Source organism: Scophthalmus maximus, chromosome 9 (assembly GCF_022379125.1).
Source record: "Scophthalmus maximus strain ysfricsl-2021 chromosome 9, ASM2237912v1, whole genome shotgun sequence".
NCBI lineage: Eukaryota > Metazoa > Chordata > Actinopteri > Pleuronectiformes > Scophthalmidae > Scophthalmus > Scophthalmus maximus.
In genome coordinates this window covers 15,509,135-15,525,237 of record NC_061523.1, presented here as the reverse complement: position 1 = coordinate 15,525,237, position 16,103 = coordinate 15,509,135, and the positions used below count along the sequence as shown (strand labels likewise).

Below are 16,103 nucleotides of genomic sequence, written 5' to 3'. Positions count from 1 at the left end.
CAGAGTCTTCTCCATCTTTAAAAAATGAATAATCCAGAGTTTGGATACAGTCTTTTATTTACAGTCAGCGAGTCTTCTCCATCCTTAAAAAATGAATAATCCAGAGTTTGGATACAGTCTTTTATTTACAGTCAGCGAGGAAGTCTGGCTAAGGAAATGTGTATGCTCATTGTTAAAGAGGTGCAGTACTATGTCTTGCCGTTAGTGGAAGTAAAGAGCTCTACGAGTGTTTATGTCACAGTAATTACAAGCGCGAGAGAGCAACGAGCCAATCACAAACTAGAGCACCATATTGAATTGGTGTGAATCCAAACATTTGGTTTGTTTCGTTTAGTTTAATGTAGTTTAGTTGATATCGACGCGACCACAGCTCGATTAACAACACGACTGAACCGGGCCTCACAAGTCGACCATGAAGCTAACGGATATGAAAAAGTTAAAAGTGGCGGAGCTGCGCTCCAGACTTAGGGAAGCAGGACTGGACAGTCGAGGGCTGAAGGCTGAGCTGGTGGACCGGCTGTGGGCTGCTGCGGAGAGAGGACCGAGCCCCGGGGAAGTACAACTACAACATGACCGCTCACCGACGGAGGCAGCCGAGGTCCGCGCTCCGTCCTCTGAAACGGGTGTCGCTGCGCTGCCATGCTGCCCCCACAGCACCAGAGACACCGCGACGCAGACCGAGCCCGAGGCCGGAGGAACCGCACCGCGACGCGGCTCCGAGGTCGTTCCAGAGTCGCTGCGGGGGAACGAGGTGGATGATCCCGGAGAACACAGCAGAGCTCTGTCCTGCGAGGGGACGGGCAGGGGGAGAGCTTTCTACGAGTTTAAGGAGGAGATGCGATACAAAAGGTAATTTAAAAGCTGGACAGAGGTTAGTACAGAGTGGTTATGAACCCCCACAGAGGAGACCGAGTCAAGGTAACACTTAAAATACATTCTGTACAAAGGTTTGAGTGATGGGATGGAAGTGAGGATGCTTATGATGTCATGACTTCTGAAGAAGCCTCTTTGACCAGAGGGGAAACGTCTTCAATAATCCAGAAGAAGTCCAGTTGCTCCCGATTCAACGCACTTTGGATATCTATGACCTGGATGGATGAGAATCACCACAGGCAATGTCATCAGTTCATCACTTCATACAAAGTGCAGTGAACTGAACAACAAACTAATTTGCATTTAAAACGGTGTTCCAGGACTCCCTGTTCTTCAATTCATGAAGAAAATGTAGATTTGAGAAACCTCAGTCTGGAGCTTCTCACCACACTTCAAATATTTAAGGATTAGTGTCTGACCAGCTGATTAATTATGGATGATGAATTTTTAAGGCCTTTATTAAACATGGTAATGCTAATAACAACAATTAAATGTTTTATGAAATGTGTATTTTAAGCGGCTTGTGTCTCCGTGTATCTCCTCCCAACTAGGGCAAAGTCACCACAGCCTCCAAAGGACAGAGATGAGGCAGAGGAAGAGCATGAAGATAAAATCTGTCTAGATCCATGTGAGTCTTTGGACAACAGTCAAAACCGTCCTGGTGAATGAACAAGAACAAGAACAAACCTCATGACGTTAATGTTGTCAAGATATGGACCCAAGATGAGGCTGTTTCTTGAAAATGAGATTTGCAGGGGAATTTAAAATCTTTCTCTGTTGTTACCACAGATGATTGTCACCTCCACTTTGAGGCGAGCTCCAATGGATCCTGTGGGCAGCCACGGTTCTGGGACCAGTTCCCCTCACTGTGGTCTGGCTGCAGGCTCACCCACGGGGTGCTGCGGGGCAGGGTGGGCTTTGAGGTGAGGCTGGAGAGGAAGTTGATGACTACACAGCTGGTGAAAGAGGAGGACACGGAGCCCCATGGTGTGAGAGTGGGCTGGTCAGTGGCTGGCACCTCTTTGCTGCTGGGTAAGGATTTCAGTTTTTCATAATTTCATTCTGTTTCCTACTTTGATGGAGTTGGTTTTATTTTATTGTTGGTTTTCAATGTGTCTCATACCAGGTGAGGATGAGCTCTCTTTTGCTTATGATGGGCGCAGTAAAAAAGTGTCAGGCGGAAAGGAAGAGGAGTTTGGAGAACCTCTGTCAGAGGGGGACATAATTGGCTGCTATGCTGTGAGTTACTTTTCTTTATATTCACTTGGATTCAGGTTGTTCAGTGAGTTTTTTGCTAATCACCACCGTGTGTATGTGTGTGGGTGTGTGTGTGTGTTGTATTTACACCCACAGTGTTTCTCAACAGGTGGAGCCATTCAGCTCTCTTTCCATAAGAATGGTCATTTCGTAGGTGTGGCCTTTTCCCTGGCCGCCTCCATGCTGCAGGGTCGTCCTCTGTTCCCTCACATCCTCTGTAAGAGCTATTCAGTAAGATTCCTCCTGGACCCCACATCCCCTCCCTGGTACCCCGGCCCTCCAGGTTTCACACAGCTGGCAGCTCTCCCTGCTGGGCAGAGGGTGTGTTCTACACTGGCCTCTTCTTCCAGAGCACAGAGTGAGGTAAGCGATGGGGTTTGTAGCTGGGCATTGTTCTACAAATTAAATCTAAATTTAAAAAGTTTTTAGATCACTCTTAGTAACGTGTACAATTGTCTAAAGCTTTATACAGTTCAATTCTTCCTTGATCCAGTACTACAAATTGAATTGGTGAAACATTTTTCCAATTTGGAATAGTAAGACATCAGATCAGAAATGTAGTAGAGATGAAGATGCCTTCCTAAGTGACAGAATGATTAATGTCACAGCAACAGCAAAACTTACTTTATTTGGATTAGGAGTAACTGTTTTTAACGAGTTGAGTTGATAGATGAGATAAAGAGGTTGATTTCAATAGATCATCTGAGGGAGGCTCACAGTTACGATTAGAGAAACAAGGGAACCGTGTTTGAACAAGGTATGTAATGAAAAATAAACAGATAGGTGTGGGTGAGGTTCACCAAAGGGGTTTGTCAAGTATGAAAATACCACTTTATTACTGTAAAGGTGGTTCTGATATCTTTTTATGTGTATTATGGAAAGGCTGGAACAATTTGACCAGAATTCATATATCACAAGGATTTTGTATGCCCCCTGCCCCCAGGTGAAGAGCTTTTATTAAAGTGTTATTTAAAGAATAAAATTCCCATACTCATTTGATTTTGCTCTTCTCTTCCTCCCCCCAGGTGTTGTTGATGGTGGGTCTTCCTGGTTCTGGGAAGAGCCACTGGGCCATGACTCACATGAAGCAGCATCCAGAGAAACAGTACAAGCTGCTGGGCACAGAGGAGCTGCTGGCATGTATGATTGTCAGTCAAACCTCCTGTTTCACTCACGGTTTATATTCACATTCAAAGTTACTCAACTTCTGACCAGCTGATCCAAATACGTGTGTGTGCGTGCGTGCGTGTGTGTGTGTGTGTGTGTGCAGACTGGTGGACAGACGGACAGCAGGCTCCGACAGGCCTCTCAGTGTTTGACTGATTTAATCAAGATGGCTGCTCAGACTCCTGGCAACTATATCCTGGACCAGGTGACCCTTTTCCCCCCAAACACGTATCAGTATATTCACCTTCTTCTAAACACTTTGTCCAGTTTCACCGCATGAGAAACTGCTATAGAATTAACTAGTTTGTATCCTAAAGGCAAAAAACAGGTATGTTATGAACCATAGAAATATATAACAGGAATGTGAGATGAAATGTCGACTACAGACTCACGAGTGGAAAGGTAATATCAATATGCATATGGAGTTGATTAATCATTAGAGTTCTGAGACATACTTGGGCCTAACCGTAGCAGTTCAGTTTAGGCCTTGAAATCATACTCTGCCGCATTAAGCATCTTGTCCTTGTTATCTCTCCGTTTCTAGTGCAACATCCTTTTCTCGGCACGTCGTCACAAGCTGCGGCTGTTCACTGGCTTTCGGAGGCGGGTGGTGGTAGTTTTTCCAGCTGCAGACGAGTGGAAAAGGCGACTGACGCTGCACCAGACGAGTGACGGGGAGCAGATCCCAGAGACTGCCCTTCTCAAACTCCAAGGTCTGACTTGTGCAAGTTTTATAATTTGGTGATTAATAAGAGGATGGCCCTTGTGATAGTTTAGACGAACACATTAAAGAGATTTTATGTATCCGACAGCAGGCACTATCAGATCCACACGATCACTCTGTGTTGGCATAAATTAATTAATCATTTGTAATTGGTTCATCCATCAATTGTCAGCCACTGATCTGGATCCAGGTCATATTAACATAATTTTTTAGCCGAATTAATGATTTTAATTTGTCTTAAAATATAATCAGACTATAATATTAGTCTGGTTTCCTATTATTCTGTTTCTTCTCTATTTGAATTACTGAAATATCTCGGGATGTGGGCAGCAATTTACAGATCTCAATCCAGGATTGAGGTGTGTGGCACTACACCACGAGTTGTAAAAATGAATGACGAACATAATCTTTGTAAAGCCTCTCAAACTTTGATTTCAGTGAGTTGCAGCCTTCCAGAGCAGGAGACTAATCTGCTGGACGAGCTGCAATATGTAGAGCTGCCTCGGGAGAAGGCGCAGACACTCCTGCAGGAGTACAAGAACTCTGCTCACAGACTGCTGCCCCCAATCCCCAAACAGGACAAGAGGAAATCCCGCTTTCAAAAGAAAAGACCCCACCCCCATGGCCCCCTACCATCACACAGGATCCAGGGGACTGGGATACGTGGTAGGCAGGACAATTATTGACAGTGTGTGTGGAGACTTGAGAATATTTTAAGATGATAGTTGATTGGATTTTCATGTCTGTCATTGTAGGGTGGAATGACCCGAGACTCAACATGCAGCCATGGAGTCAGCACCCAAGATATGTAAGTATCTTGTAGCTGTGGAAACCTACTCAACCTACAAAACAAGCCAAACCTCATTCTAACACAATTAATCCTTGGAGACTTGATTTCAAGTGTAACTTCACCCCTGAGATTTGGCTGAAATTGGGCTGACTGCGCCTGTCAAGAGACATTGGTTTTTTATGGAAGGAGGTGGTGGTTGGTGTTGTCAGCTGCCTCCAGATACATCAGCTGCCTCCAGATCAGCCAATAGCTAAATTCAATTGCAGTGGCATGGTTTCAACCAGTAGAGGGCAGTTGCTAAACATGTACTGTAAGTCAAATCCTTTGTACTGAAATGTCAAGATTTGGACCTGAATCAATCAATCAGTAACATTACAAGATACACATACACATTGGTTTTCAGATGAGAAAAAAGTGGTTTAGTGGTTTATTTACTCTTTAAGGTTTAAGAGGTTTAAACCAGTGTTTTTGTTCAGAACTCTGCTGTCGTCAAATATTGCATTAATCACAGAACAATAATCCAACTAAACAGTAATGTATTTGAGGAACTATGGGCTTCCAGCAGCCTCCTCGTCAAGAAATAAAATGGGTGAAAACAACAAATATTTTTCCACTGTCACTTCTACTCGGATAAAACCATTTTACTACTATCATACTGGGGTCAACGGTTTGATTTTGAATTTAAATTATTATAAGCATCATAGCCAATAAATAATAGACTCAGATTCAGTGAAGTCTTGTCAACCTCTTTCCCCCATTTAACAAAATAAAACAAAATGTAACATGGTGATTTCAAACACACACGGAGCTGTTAGAAACATATCTGACAGCCCAGTTTATGTACAAGGACCATGGATTTTGATGTCATTTTACAGTGAGATAGATCAGTTTGTGTACAGTTAGCAGACCCTCTAATTACGTTAATTTCCATTTCTTCTTTACATAGTTGCCAGTTTATTAGCTACACCTAGTTCTACCTGGTTGTGCTGAGGTTCCTGTTGTTTAACAGAGAGGTTACATTTAGCACTTAGCTGCTACTTAAACTCCCTTAAAGTTCGTTTTTTTTTATCCCAGTCCGAACCTCATCTCAGCTCAGTCATTGAGCAAAATGAAACCAAATCACTTTGTCCTTTTGTGTCATTTACATTTCAGTGGAACCTGGCTCATCCGGACCCGAGCTACAACTACAACAGACACTTTGGTTACATCGGTTATGAGGATAACTGTTGAAGAAAACGATGCTGCTGCATTACCTGCGTTTACAAGGACAATATTTTCTATTGATCAGCCATTTAATTAGAAAAAAAGATTAGGAGCTGACTAAATCATGGAGAAATACAGATTATATGTTGCACCCCCTGCTTCGACCAATCAATGATAATCAGTGTTTTATTTAAGGAATTTTGATGCCAAAACCCAGGTCACTTTGTGGACAGGATTTGTATTCGAAAACAAAAAGATTTTATAAGTTGTTTTTACTGTACAGTGTAAAAATGATGAAAAACTGTATTTTGCACAGTTTTAACACCAGTATTGTTAAGAGAGTGCTTAAAGTCAAAGAGTACATAAATAAACTTTGATGAAGAAGTTTTGTGTCTGTTTCTGGTCTCACTCTCCGTCAGGTTTCACTGTCTGATAAAGCAGCACGGCTCCTTTAGCTGAGGGACAGAGCTCCGACCACAGAGGGCTGCTCCGGTCCAGCTGCAAAACCTCCTGTTAAAATCACGGGACGACGAAATGCCAAAATATCACTCTGCTGTGATTAGATATGCACCTTTGATCCTGTCATTTGAAACAACTCTGTGAAGATTCCCAGTTATCCTGGTCACAGTTATTGTGAAAATATAAACTTTTGTGTCTACAATCTTGTCATAAACTGAACTTTCCCTCACAGCTGCCAAAGCAATAACGGATCTGTAACTGTGGTTTACTCACCGCTCTGCTGAGGAACACGATGTCTGTGGACTCGTGGGCCTCTGCTCCTCCTTTCCAGTACAACTCTCTGACTTCATCAGACGTCAGTGAGCAGCTGAAGACAATTTAAGTCAATTTAAAGAAGCATGATGTTGAATCATAGGTTGTCACAATGGACAGTGGCAGTGCAGTTTCAATTTAAGTCATCTTTTGTTTTTTCAGAGAAATCACGATGACAGACAAAACGATCTGATACCGTCATGTCACGTCACGTTTATGAAATTGCAATTTCAGACCAGACTACATGTCACAGGCCCGACAATGAGGTGAACAATAAGTTTTATTTGAAAAAGTTAGACTGCGACAAATAAAGTCCCCATTGTTACGTAAACTTATTCCAACAGTAGAAGTAGCAATACATTTGCTCAAAGCCTCCATATTTATTTGTGTAGTAGGGACAATATCACATTAACCCCGGTGCCACAGTGTGTGATCAGGATTAAAATAGGACAAACACAAGTACCTGACGTAGAACTCGGCGCTTGGTCTTCCAGCACTCGTGTGATTCAGGGCGACACCCATCAGGACAGGGTCTCCGAGGCAGCTCAGGGGAACGTTCACCTGGAGACGGACAGAGGGAGGACCAGACGATGGAAGCGAGGGACTAAATGTCAAACGGTGTTTAACATTTCAAGAAATCACAGAGCACAAAGCGCTGCACTTATTCTTCAAAAAAGTCAGTAAATTCAGCTTTTGGTTTTCATAATGTCAAGTTTTATAATGTCATGGCATTTTGCCAAACCCTCACAATGAAATAAATGAGTCGTATAAAAGCAGTGAAGACTGTGTGTGACTGAAGCTCTGTCACTTGTTAACCTCACTGTTTTACTGACGGGGGAGTCAGACCTAGGTGGTCAAAGCCTATAAGATCTGAGATTTAATCACTATCTTTCCCAGCAGGCGTTTAGTTATGACATTAGCCTTTTTTATGCACCACATACACACACCACGTTTATCCTTATATGCTACATACACTACAGATAACACTGATGCACACTGATGCTATTTTGTCAGGTCATTTGTATAAGTTATGTAAAAATATATATATATATATATATTTCTTCACTTAATCTCTGTGTCTCCACTTTGTTGAGGCCTTAAGAGTCAGCTAATAAATCGCTGTCGAACTAAATATAATCTAGACGTGGACTAACAGAAGTGATCTCTTGAGGCGCATGCAGACAAACCCACTTCGTCTCTGATCTCAGCACACACGGCCGCAAACAGCTCTGAGACGACGGCCTCCGGCCTCTGCTGCATCGCAACCATGCTGATCTCCTCACAAGCCGCCCGGCCCAGGCGCTCACACACCACCTGAACAGAGCAGAGATGGTGTAAATCGATACATCGAGCACATTGGTGACATTCATTCAGTTTTTTGTTTCACTCCACCTGTGGCTCTGGGTGACCTCCAGGGACGTCTAGGAGCCCCTCTGCCTCTGCCACCCTCTGGCTCCTCCTGATCAACACCAGCTGTCCGTCATCCGTGCACAGGACAGCGGCCACACCCAGCGGCTGAGCCAGCAGCGCCAGGGGATCGCTGAACTCCGCCCCACCGCGCTGACGGAGCTCTGCCACCCGACGTGACCAGTTGGTTCCCAGGTAGTCCTTGTAGCACGTAAGGCCCAGTCTCAGCGTGAGGAGCGGCGCGGCGTCTTCATCGTCTGTGTGTTCAACGGAGTGTGGGGGAAGTTGAGCTTTTCTACAAGCAGATGAAGCTTGGTCCAGTGTACTAGCTGCCGGATGGACGTCACCCTCTACCTTTTCTGTCGGGCTGATAGACTTGTTTCTTTGGTCCAAACGATTCTGACCCTGCACACAGTCTAAGGAGGGTGCTGTGGCTGAATGGGTGCAGGCTGGATGTTTTGGTGAAGCATATGCCGGTGATGAGGGATGCTGAGTGGAGGCCAAGCAGAAAGAGTGCAGCCTGAATTTGGGCCCGTTGAAAAGCCACGGCTCCTTCGAGACCCGCTCAGTCCACACCTCCTCAATGTGACGCTCCAGAGCCGCATCTGTCTGCCTGTTAAATCTGAGGAGATGAAACAGGAAGTAAAAGTTAAACAGGTTTGAAACATAACCAGCAAAGGACTTCAGGTATGTAATTCAGATTTAGGTTCCTTACCTTTCAGAAAGCTCCACTTTGAGATGAGACTCCTGCAGCCCCCTCCAGTCGGCACAATGCAGCAGCACAGACACCTCCGGGTCCATCATCTCTCACTGGATTATCATCCAAGTCTCCTCACTCACAGCATTGCAGTGTTGTAATGTCTCGCCCTTGATGTTGCGGCATGAAAATCACATGCATGAAAATCAATGAATTGATTTTAACCAGGTAAATGTGTCAAAAGCAGAATCTGTTAAAAAAATCATGATTAATAATTTATTTTTCGATTATTCATTACAAAAAATGCATACACCAATAGACTCATTCACATTTTACACACACTGTCTCCTCCTCAAACATGAACACACACACACACACACACACACACACACACACACACACACAAAGAGAGCGGGAGAGAGTCAGAAACAGAAGATATAATATAATGAGAAAATAATGCCTCAAAATCATGAAGAATAAATACGCAAATAGATACATCAGAAATATCATGTGAGAACTCATGATGAATGTTGTCAAAAACGTGAAATAAGTTTGGCATTTTTACTTGAAAACACTCAGCCCTTGCATTTTGATATCTTTGAAACATATACTATTGTTGTAACATATACTATTGTTTTAATGTAATTTATGTTTCTGCTTTTTTTAATATGACTCTTTGTTGACTCAGCCTGGATGTTGTGAACAGTTTAATGTCAACTTCTGATTCATCCGAGCACCGTCAGAGGAACCAGACACGGTGCGACCCACGAGTGACCATGTGAAACCTAAAAGTCACCAGCTTTTAATAATCGAACTAGTAACTTTGGACACAACAGCTTAGATACATTTTGCCTCTCTTACCTTCCTTGGTGTAAACATCCGCAAAACAGCAGCGGAGTAATCTCTTCCTCTTTTCATTTTTTTTTTGGCAGATATTGTACAATATGTTAATTATCGCCACCCAGTGACCAAGATGCCCAACTGCAGGGATGGAAGAAGTATTCAGATCATTTACTGAAGTAAAAGTACACACTACAGTACTATTACAAGTAAACTTCTTGTACTGTAATATTCCTTAAGTTAAAGTATGAACTTCAATGTACTTAAAGTATGAAAAGTAAAAGTACCTGATGCAAAGAATGGCCCATGTGTTAAAATATCATTATCAATAATGCATTAATGTAAAAAGAGCATTTGGCCCTTTTAGTTGACGGAAGTGGAGCTATGTTAATTGTGCATTTTCTGATGAGTATTTTCACAGTTTCTTGTTTTGGTTGTATACTTCAGAATCCAACGTGAACTCCAAGAAACACAAACTAAACATCCTTCACAGTCCCCTCGGTTAAATGTCACACAAAATCAGTTTGCTACAAAAAGGGTTAGTTTGCGAAGTGTGATAGTAAAATGTGTAATACTGTACTAAGTCAATGTTTCCTGTGAAGAAATTAATTTAAAAAGTAACATAGTGTTATAATTTGGAGAAATGCTGATTCTATAATGTCTGTTTGCTGCAGAGTTGTATTCACTCATTTCCACTTGGGAAACCTGTGCTTTTCTGAACTCCTTGGCTGTAATACTGTAAACTGTAATTGAAAATATATATAATAAAAAAAAATCAAGTGTCTTCTGCTCTGTTGAATGTGACATCGTCGAAATTAAGTTAAACCTTGGTGACTTTATTTTGAAGTATAATATTTTTGATCTCGCGTCTTCCGGTTTAGTCTCGGTTAGCTTGACGGCGCTACATTTACGCAACGGACTCTCAGCGAAGCTTCACTGTTATGAAACAAAGTCCTTCTGGTCTGTGACGTCTCCTCCTTCAAATGCTCCTTTTATTCTCACCTCCAGTTTAGAATCATGTTGTCATGTTTGTCTCTCGTGTTTACCAGAAGATATTTTTACAGCAGCACGCTAACATTAGCACAGAATGATTTGAAGCTAACCCCGGCTAGCACCTAGCAGCTAGTGTGTTCAGCAGCAGGACACCGTGTTCCATCAATGGTTCCTCCTGGACACTCGCGAGGTTTCTCTGCTCTTTAACTCGACCGTTTGTGTGTCGACATGTGCTCGAGGCCCGCGGTCGCTCTGTGACTGGCCTCGTAGTTTATGAAAGTGACTTTAGGTCAGATTGTGTGAAACTAACTTGTGTTACACAGTCTACACCCCCCCTTCCACAACAGTGGCTGGAGTTCAAATGAATGACAGGTCGCTCTTGTGTGTTTTGGTTTGTTGGAGTCAAAAACCTCTGTAATCTGCAAACTGAATAGTTAATGTCCAATGCTCTTTCTTCTTCTTCTTCTTCTTCTTCTTCTTCTTCTTCTTCTTCTTCTCCTCCTCCTCCTGTGTTGGTGATGTTGAAATCTCAGCGTGGAACCTCAGAAATCCTCCATCATGCAGCTGGAGGCGCAGCTGCGACTGTGCCAGAGTTGTCTTTGGTGCTGCAAGAGGGGACTGCGCCTGCTCTCACAGAGCCATGCACACAGGTAGACTTTATAGACAGATGTATATGATGTAGATGTATAGATGTATATATATATATATATATATGTATATATACACTGTGTCTGTGTGTGTGTGTGCGCGCGTGCGCTTTATCATGGGTTGTACCACAAACTAACTAACTAAGTATAAGTAGAATGTAGATATAAATAATGTACATAATATTAGTGCACGTATGTGCAATTTGTTGTTACTAGTTATGTGCAGAAGAACATGGTAAGAGAAAGGTGTGTGTGTGTGTGTGTGTGTGTGTGTGTGTGTGTGTGTGTGTGTGTGTGTGTGTGTGTGTGTGTGTGTGTTAGAGAGAGAGATTGAGAGAGAGAGAGAGAGCTCTTCGCAGATGTGGCTGCCAAAAGGAGGTAATCTTAGCCTTGTGTGAAAGACTGATCCAGAAAAGACACATTTACTTCAGCTCACATCCTACCAGTAACAAAATGACCTCAGTTCTAGCTTAACTCAGAATCACTGTGGGCCAAATCAGTGTGTGTGTGTGTGTGTGTGTGTGTGTGTGTGTGTGTGTGTGTGTGTGTGTGTGTGTGTGTGTGTGTGTGTGTGTGTGTGTGTGTGTGTGTGTGTGTGTGTGTGTGTGTGTGTGTGTGTGTGTGTGTAAAAACAACTGAGGTGTATTCTGCTTTAAGCAGGCCTGAGTTATTTGCTTTCTCACCACAGAAAATCCGCGACCTACTACGATCTCCTGGGAATAAGATCTGATGCCAACTTGGGGGAAATCAAAAAAGCATTTTTTGACAAATCTAAGAAGGTAAGGGTCTTTTGGTTTGTGAGCAAGGTGTGCATTTGATTTTTTTTTTTTTTTTAAATGGCGTTGGCCACTTGAGGGCAGCCTTTCACAGCCAGGTTTCCACTTGCTAACTGAACCCACAGCGGGCTTCCAGACTGTTTGTTTTCCTGGTTTAGCTTCCAGTGTAAATAAGGATGGACGTGTGTATTTACATTCTGATTGTGGCATAACTGAGGGGTGAGGCAACTCACCTTTTAGAGAGAAAAGCCCGGTTGTGAGTGCAAAAAGTAAGCAATAGCATTTTTGTGTTACCTGCACCAGAGTGTCTCTTGAATGGTTTGCTTTCTACGCCTGATCATCCCTGATAAACTCCTCCCTTGTCCTTGTAGCTGCACCCAGACAGCGACCCGTCGAACCCAGCATTGCACGGCCAGTTCGTGGAGCTGAACGAGGCGTACCGTGTACTGAGCAAAGAGCCGAGCCGGAAGGAGTACGACATCAAAATCAGACACAGATACGCTGGCGGCCCAGCCTCTACATATACGTCCAGTCACACCACGTATAGAGCCAGGTGAAGATGTTTGGGGAGAAGAAAATAAAAAAGAAGACATTTGCTGATGTAGTTCTGGATGAAGAAATGCTGAAGATGTATAATTGATTTCAAGACTATGGCCACGTGGCTTGTGTTTGCTTGCTGTAACACTCACAGGACATGATATTCTTGTGATGACTACACACCTGAAACCTTCACCTTTGTAACTGTGCATTAACAGGCCAGACATTTTAGATTCGCCATGGAAGTGCTGCATAGTTTCATCTTTCAGGTCTAGTTCAACCATATGTACAAACCAACAAACTGTGAACATTTTGTACGCATCACTCAATAGCTTCTGATTTGCCGTACAATATCCATGTTTTTACATTTGGCACCATCTGACCCTCCTCTTTGTGTTTGATGTCACCGATCATGACGTGATCTCTCTTCAACTGCTTCCCGCCCAGGGCGAACACCCGGAACAACAGTCATTACTGGGAGCAGTTTCATCAGTCTTATGCTGCTGAGATGTCGTCAGAGGAAGGGCAGAAGCATAGGAGGAAGAAGAACCTCCGCCTGCTGGGCTACTGTATCCTGACGATGGTGGTCAGCGTTGGAGCCCACGCGATCTTCTTCAGGTAAAAACCAGGTGCCCCTAGTGGTTCCAGGTAGTATTATTGTTCGGTCACTGTCATAAAAGAAGCTGCCGTTAAACTTAATTCAGCCTTTAGTCTTTTAATCTCATCAAAATGAACATTCTTGTTTCATTAAATCACAAGTATAACACATCACAACTGAGAACCCATTTGACCGCTGTGAGTCATCAGGACGTTAAATAGGATGATGAAATAACAGGGTTGTGTTAAAAGCCCCAGTGTGTAATTTTTGTAATTTCCTGACTGAGCAATTGACAGGAGACACATTATGGTGGCGCACCGCTGATTCCATTTCCGAATTCAGGCAGTGCTGAAAATTCAAGGCAAGTGCGACGTATTCTGGACTGTTATGTGCAACAGCCGTATTCAACGCGACGTAGCAAGCATGGCGACTTAAACGGAGGTCGGGTCCACCTCATGTAACTATATTTAACTCATTCAAAGTTGATGAAAAAAGAGCGGTTCTTTGTTGCAGGTGATTATACATATATGAACACATAGTTATGGACAATATATTCAATTTCTGTGAAATTGTGATCACATGGGAAGCCAACGTAATGGACGTCCAGTGTTTGCACAAGATTTCTGTGATGTTCCTTACGGATGTCAGTAATGCAGCAACGATATGTGTTGAACTTTTGTGAAATGTACAAGTATTACAGGAGAGTGCATGGAGGAGGATGCACAACCATGTTAATGTCTCACAGCAGGAACTAGTAAACATCTATCCTGGCTTCTAACAATCCCTTTGCCATGGACAATTAGAAATGTTCACTTTGTCTAACACGATTGTGGTTGACCACGAGGAAAGGCGGGAGGATTCTTGTTGTTGTATTCACAGCAGCTGTTCGAGCGCTCAACAGTGACATTCCTGTGCGTGTATGTATTTGTTTGAGTGTGTGTATTTGTTATTGGGTGCGTCGGAGTATCCCCTTCATTTCATATCAGCCCCAGTCAGCGGCACACTGTGTAGAAAGGGCCAGATGCTGCAGTTGCATATATAGAGTTGGTGAATGCATTTGGCAGAGACGCCGCTCGACCACCTTCCCACTGCAGTCCCTCCATCTTGTTTCCATAATTTATGTTTTTCCTTTCATTGCTCTCCTGACTTCTCTTCACACCCAGATGAATGCGATAGTTTGTGGACATGACTCCGTGCCATGTGTCTTGACACAACCCCTGGGCTTGTGTCGTCATATTTGTTTTCAGACACTGACTCGCTACCACTTCTGTTAGTGGGGATTCACTTCTTTGTGGACTGAACAGCTGTACAAACTCAGAAACACAACTGAGCACACGGAGCGTCCGCTGAGCTCTGGGGTTTTTTTTTGGTTGAACAAAGTTATTCTGTTAAGATTGTCGTAACTCAAGTGTTTCTCCAACTCTTTTAGGAAATTGGAAGACGTTCACTCCAACTTCATGGACGAGAGAGATCGAATTATTACAGAGATTTATAATGATTCCAAAGAGCGGGCGAGGTGAGTTCTTTTGTTTTTCTATTTGGCACATTTGGCTGCTAACAGTACATCTGTTTTGAGATTCAGGATACTTGAATACGCGAGACTGAAGGTGTCTTCGGTGCTGTTCCTCAGGGTCAACGGTTTTAAGAAACAGACAGAAATCCTCCGGCAGAAACACGCCGAGTTCCTGGAGAAGTACAAGAAACCCAACAGTGGAGAGGCCAAGTAGGAGCGAGTCCTGCTGTTCTCCGTGGTGATTGGAGTTGGAACTGTCAGCAGGTGGAAGGTGGCAGACTGAATGTGGTTTAGGATTTTTAAAGTTTTATATTTTCTGACCCATTGAAACGTGTTAAAGTTAAAGCAACCAATGTTTAACCCTAGATACTGAAGAAACAGAAGAGGAAAGTGTGTTGAAGTGGGACAGTTTCATTTTCTGTCCAAGCTGAGCTGCATATTAGACCGAACTATTGATAGTTTTCAGCGGCTTTGCATCACGTGGACGGTCACAAGAATGTTCTCAGAACCCTTTACCTCCATTTGTCCGAAGGAGACACAATGAACATGTCAACGCATCAAACTGCCTCTAATGAACTCACAGGAACGTGCAAGTTAACGTCTTCCGCCTGATTACTGTGTAAGTGGTGCACAGCTTGCACAGCTCATAGATAACAATGATGTTGCACACTGTAGAGGCAGGACAGCTGCGGTGGTGGAAACGTGACACACTACCGGGTTTATTCAAAATTCCCAGCTCTTGATTTTGGGACCTGACTTTCTGGCTTTTTTCTTTTCTTTTCTTTTCGTTTGAGCTGCAAACTATGAGTGATTACTATTATGACATTAAGAGTGACACTGTGCCATTTATTTATTGTAAAATAATGATACTGAATTTTTATGATTTTGAGACTAATTGAAGGGAACGTTCACTGGTTATTTCAACCTGCAGAGCAGAAACATTTCCCTTTTTGCCTTTCACTTTTTAGATAATAGAGGTTGTTTTTTTTGTTTTTGACTGCCTTATCTGTCCCCTGGAGGCACGTCAGTGAGAAATGATTCACAGATAAACTTTTTCTCATCAATCATTACTGTTTATTTCGTCTCTCATTCTCACAAACCGTCAGCGCACGCTGCGTTTCAAATATTGCTTATAGTTTTTCCCTCATAAATTCTGAGTGTTTTTGAAAAAAAATCCTATTTTAGTAGCATTTCTCAATATTGAAATTGATTTCCTCTCGTTGGCAGCATTAAAAGAGGCATCCACATCCAGGTGTAGATGGATCTTCTAATGAGCAATCACACTGAGGAGATGATTATTCATTTGGTTT

At 43.0% G+C, this 16,103-nt stretch overlaps 3 protein-coding genes across 3 annotated transcripts; 2 read left to right on the top strand and 1 right to left on the bottom strand.

The window, feature by feature from the left end:
• Positions 1-261: 261 nt before the first annotated feature.
• Positions 262-6,398, top strand: si:ch211-107m4.1 (heterogeneous nuclear ribonucleoprotein U-like protein 2). The gene is made up of 11 exons (XM_035650686.2): positions 262-849; positions 1,425-1,501; positions 1,663-1,905; positions 2,000-2,112; positions 2,227-2,493; positions 3,156-3,278; positions 3,401-3,502; positions 3,842-4,010; positions 4,460-4,687; positions 4,777-4,829; positions 5,964-6,398. Exons 1-11 carry the CDS (start codon positions 413-415, stop codon positions 6,039-6,041), a joined length of 1,890 nt encoding a protein of 629 aa, XP_035506579.2. The 5' UTR covers positions 262-412; the 3' UTR covers positions 6,042-6,398.
• On the bottom strand, positions 5,208-9,813 carry nudt22 (nudix (nucleoside diphosphate linked moiety X)-type motif 22). Its single transcript, XM_035650697.2, has 7 exons — positions 9,751-9,813; positions 8,908-9,059; positions 8,178-8,814; positions 7,977-8,099; positions 7,249-7,346; positions 6,747-6,840; positions 5,208-6,524 (listed from the first exon to the last, which is right to left on the bottom strand). The coding sequence occupies exons 2-7, from the start codon at positions 8,994-8,996 to the stop codon at positions 6,420-6,422; spliced, it is 1,146 nt and encodes a 381-aa protein (XP_035506590.2). The 5' UTR covers positions 8,997-9,059; positions 9,751-9,813; the 3' UTR covers positions 5,208-6,419.
• Positions 9,814-10,600: 787 nt separating this feature from the next.
• Positions 10,601-15,860, top strand: dnajc4 (DnaJ (Hsp40) homolog, subfamily C, member 4). The gene is made up of 7 exons (XM_035650339.2): positions 10,601-10,689; positions 11,256-11,372; positions 12,058-12,148; positions 12,517-12,698; positions 13,130-13,300; positions 14,710-14,796; positions 14,911-15,860. The coding sequence occupies exons 2-7, from the start codon at positions 11,281-11,283 to the stop codon at positions 15,005-15,007; spliced, it is 720 nt and encodes a 239-aa protein (XP_035506232.1). The 5' UTR covers positions 10,601-10,689; positions 11,256-11,280; the 3' UTR covers positions 15,008-15,860.
• Positions 15,861-16,103: the final 243 nt, after the last annotated feature.

Bases quoted from the DNA above. Each gene is read 5' to 3' on its own strand.
- nudt22 (XM_035650697.2), bottom strand. From the start codon at position 8,996: ATGATGGACCCGGAGGTGTCTGTGCTGCTGCATTGTGCCGACTGGAGG. The intron at 6,841-7,248 runs GTACTTGTGTTT...AATTGTCTTCAG, and splicing joins AGCGCCGAGTTCTACGTCAG to CTGCTCACTGACGTCTGATG. The intron at 6,525-6,746 runs GTGAGTAAACCA...TGATTTTAACAG, and splicing joins TCGTGTTCCTCAGCAGAGCG to GAGGTTTTGCAGCTGGACCG.
- si:ch211-107m4.1 (XM_035650686.2), top strand. From the start codon at position 413: ATGAAGCTAACGGATATGAAAAAGTTAAAAGTGGCGGAGCTGCGCTCC. The intron at 850-1,424 runs GTAATTTAAAAG...CCTCCCAACTAG, and splicing joins GAGGAGATGCGATACAAAAG to GGCAAAGTCACCACAGCCTC. The intron at 3,279-3,400 runs GTCAGTCAAACC...GTGTGTGTGCAG, and splicing joins AGCTGCTGGCATGTATGATT to ACTGGTGGACAGACGGACAG.
- dnajc4 (XM_035650339.2), top strand. From the start codon at position 11,281: ATGCAGCTGGAGGCGCAGCTGCGACTGTGCCAGAGTTGTCTTTGGTGC. The intron at 11,373-12,057 runs GTAGACTTTATA...TTCTCACCACAG, and splicing joins TCACAGAGCCATGCACACAG to AAAATCCGCGACCTACTACG. The intron at 12,149-12,516 runs GTAAGGGTCTTT...TTGTCCTTGTAG, and splicing joins TTTTTGACAAATCTAAGAAG to CTGCACCCAGACAGCGACCC.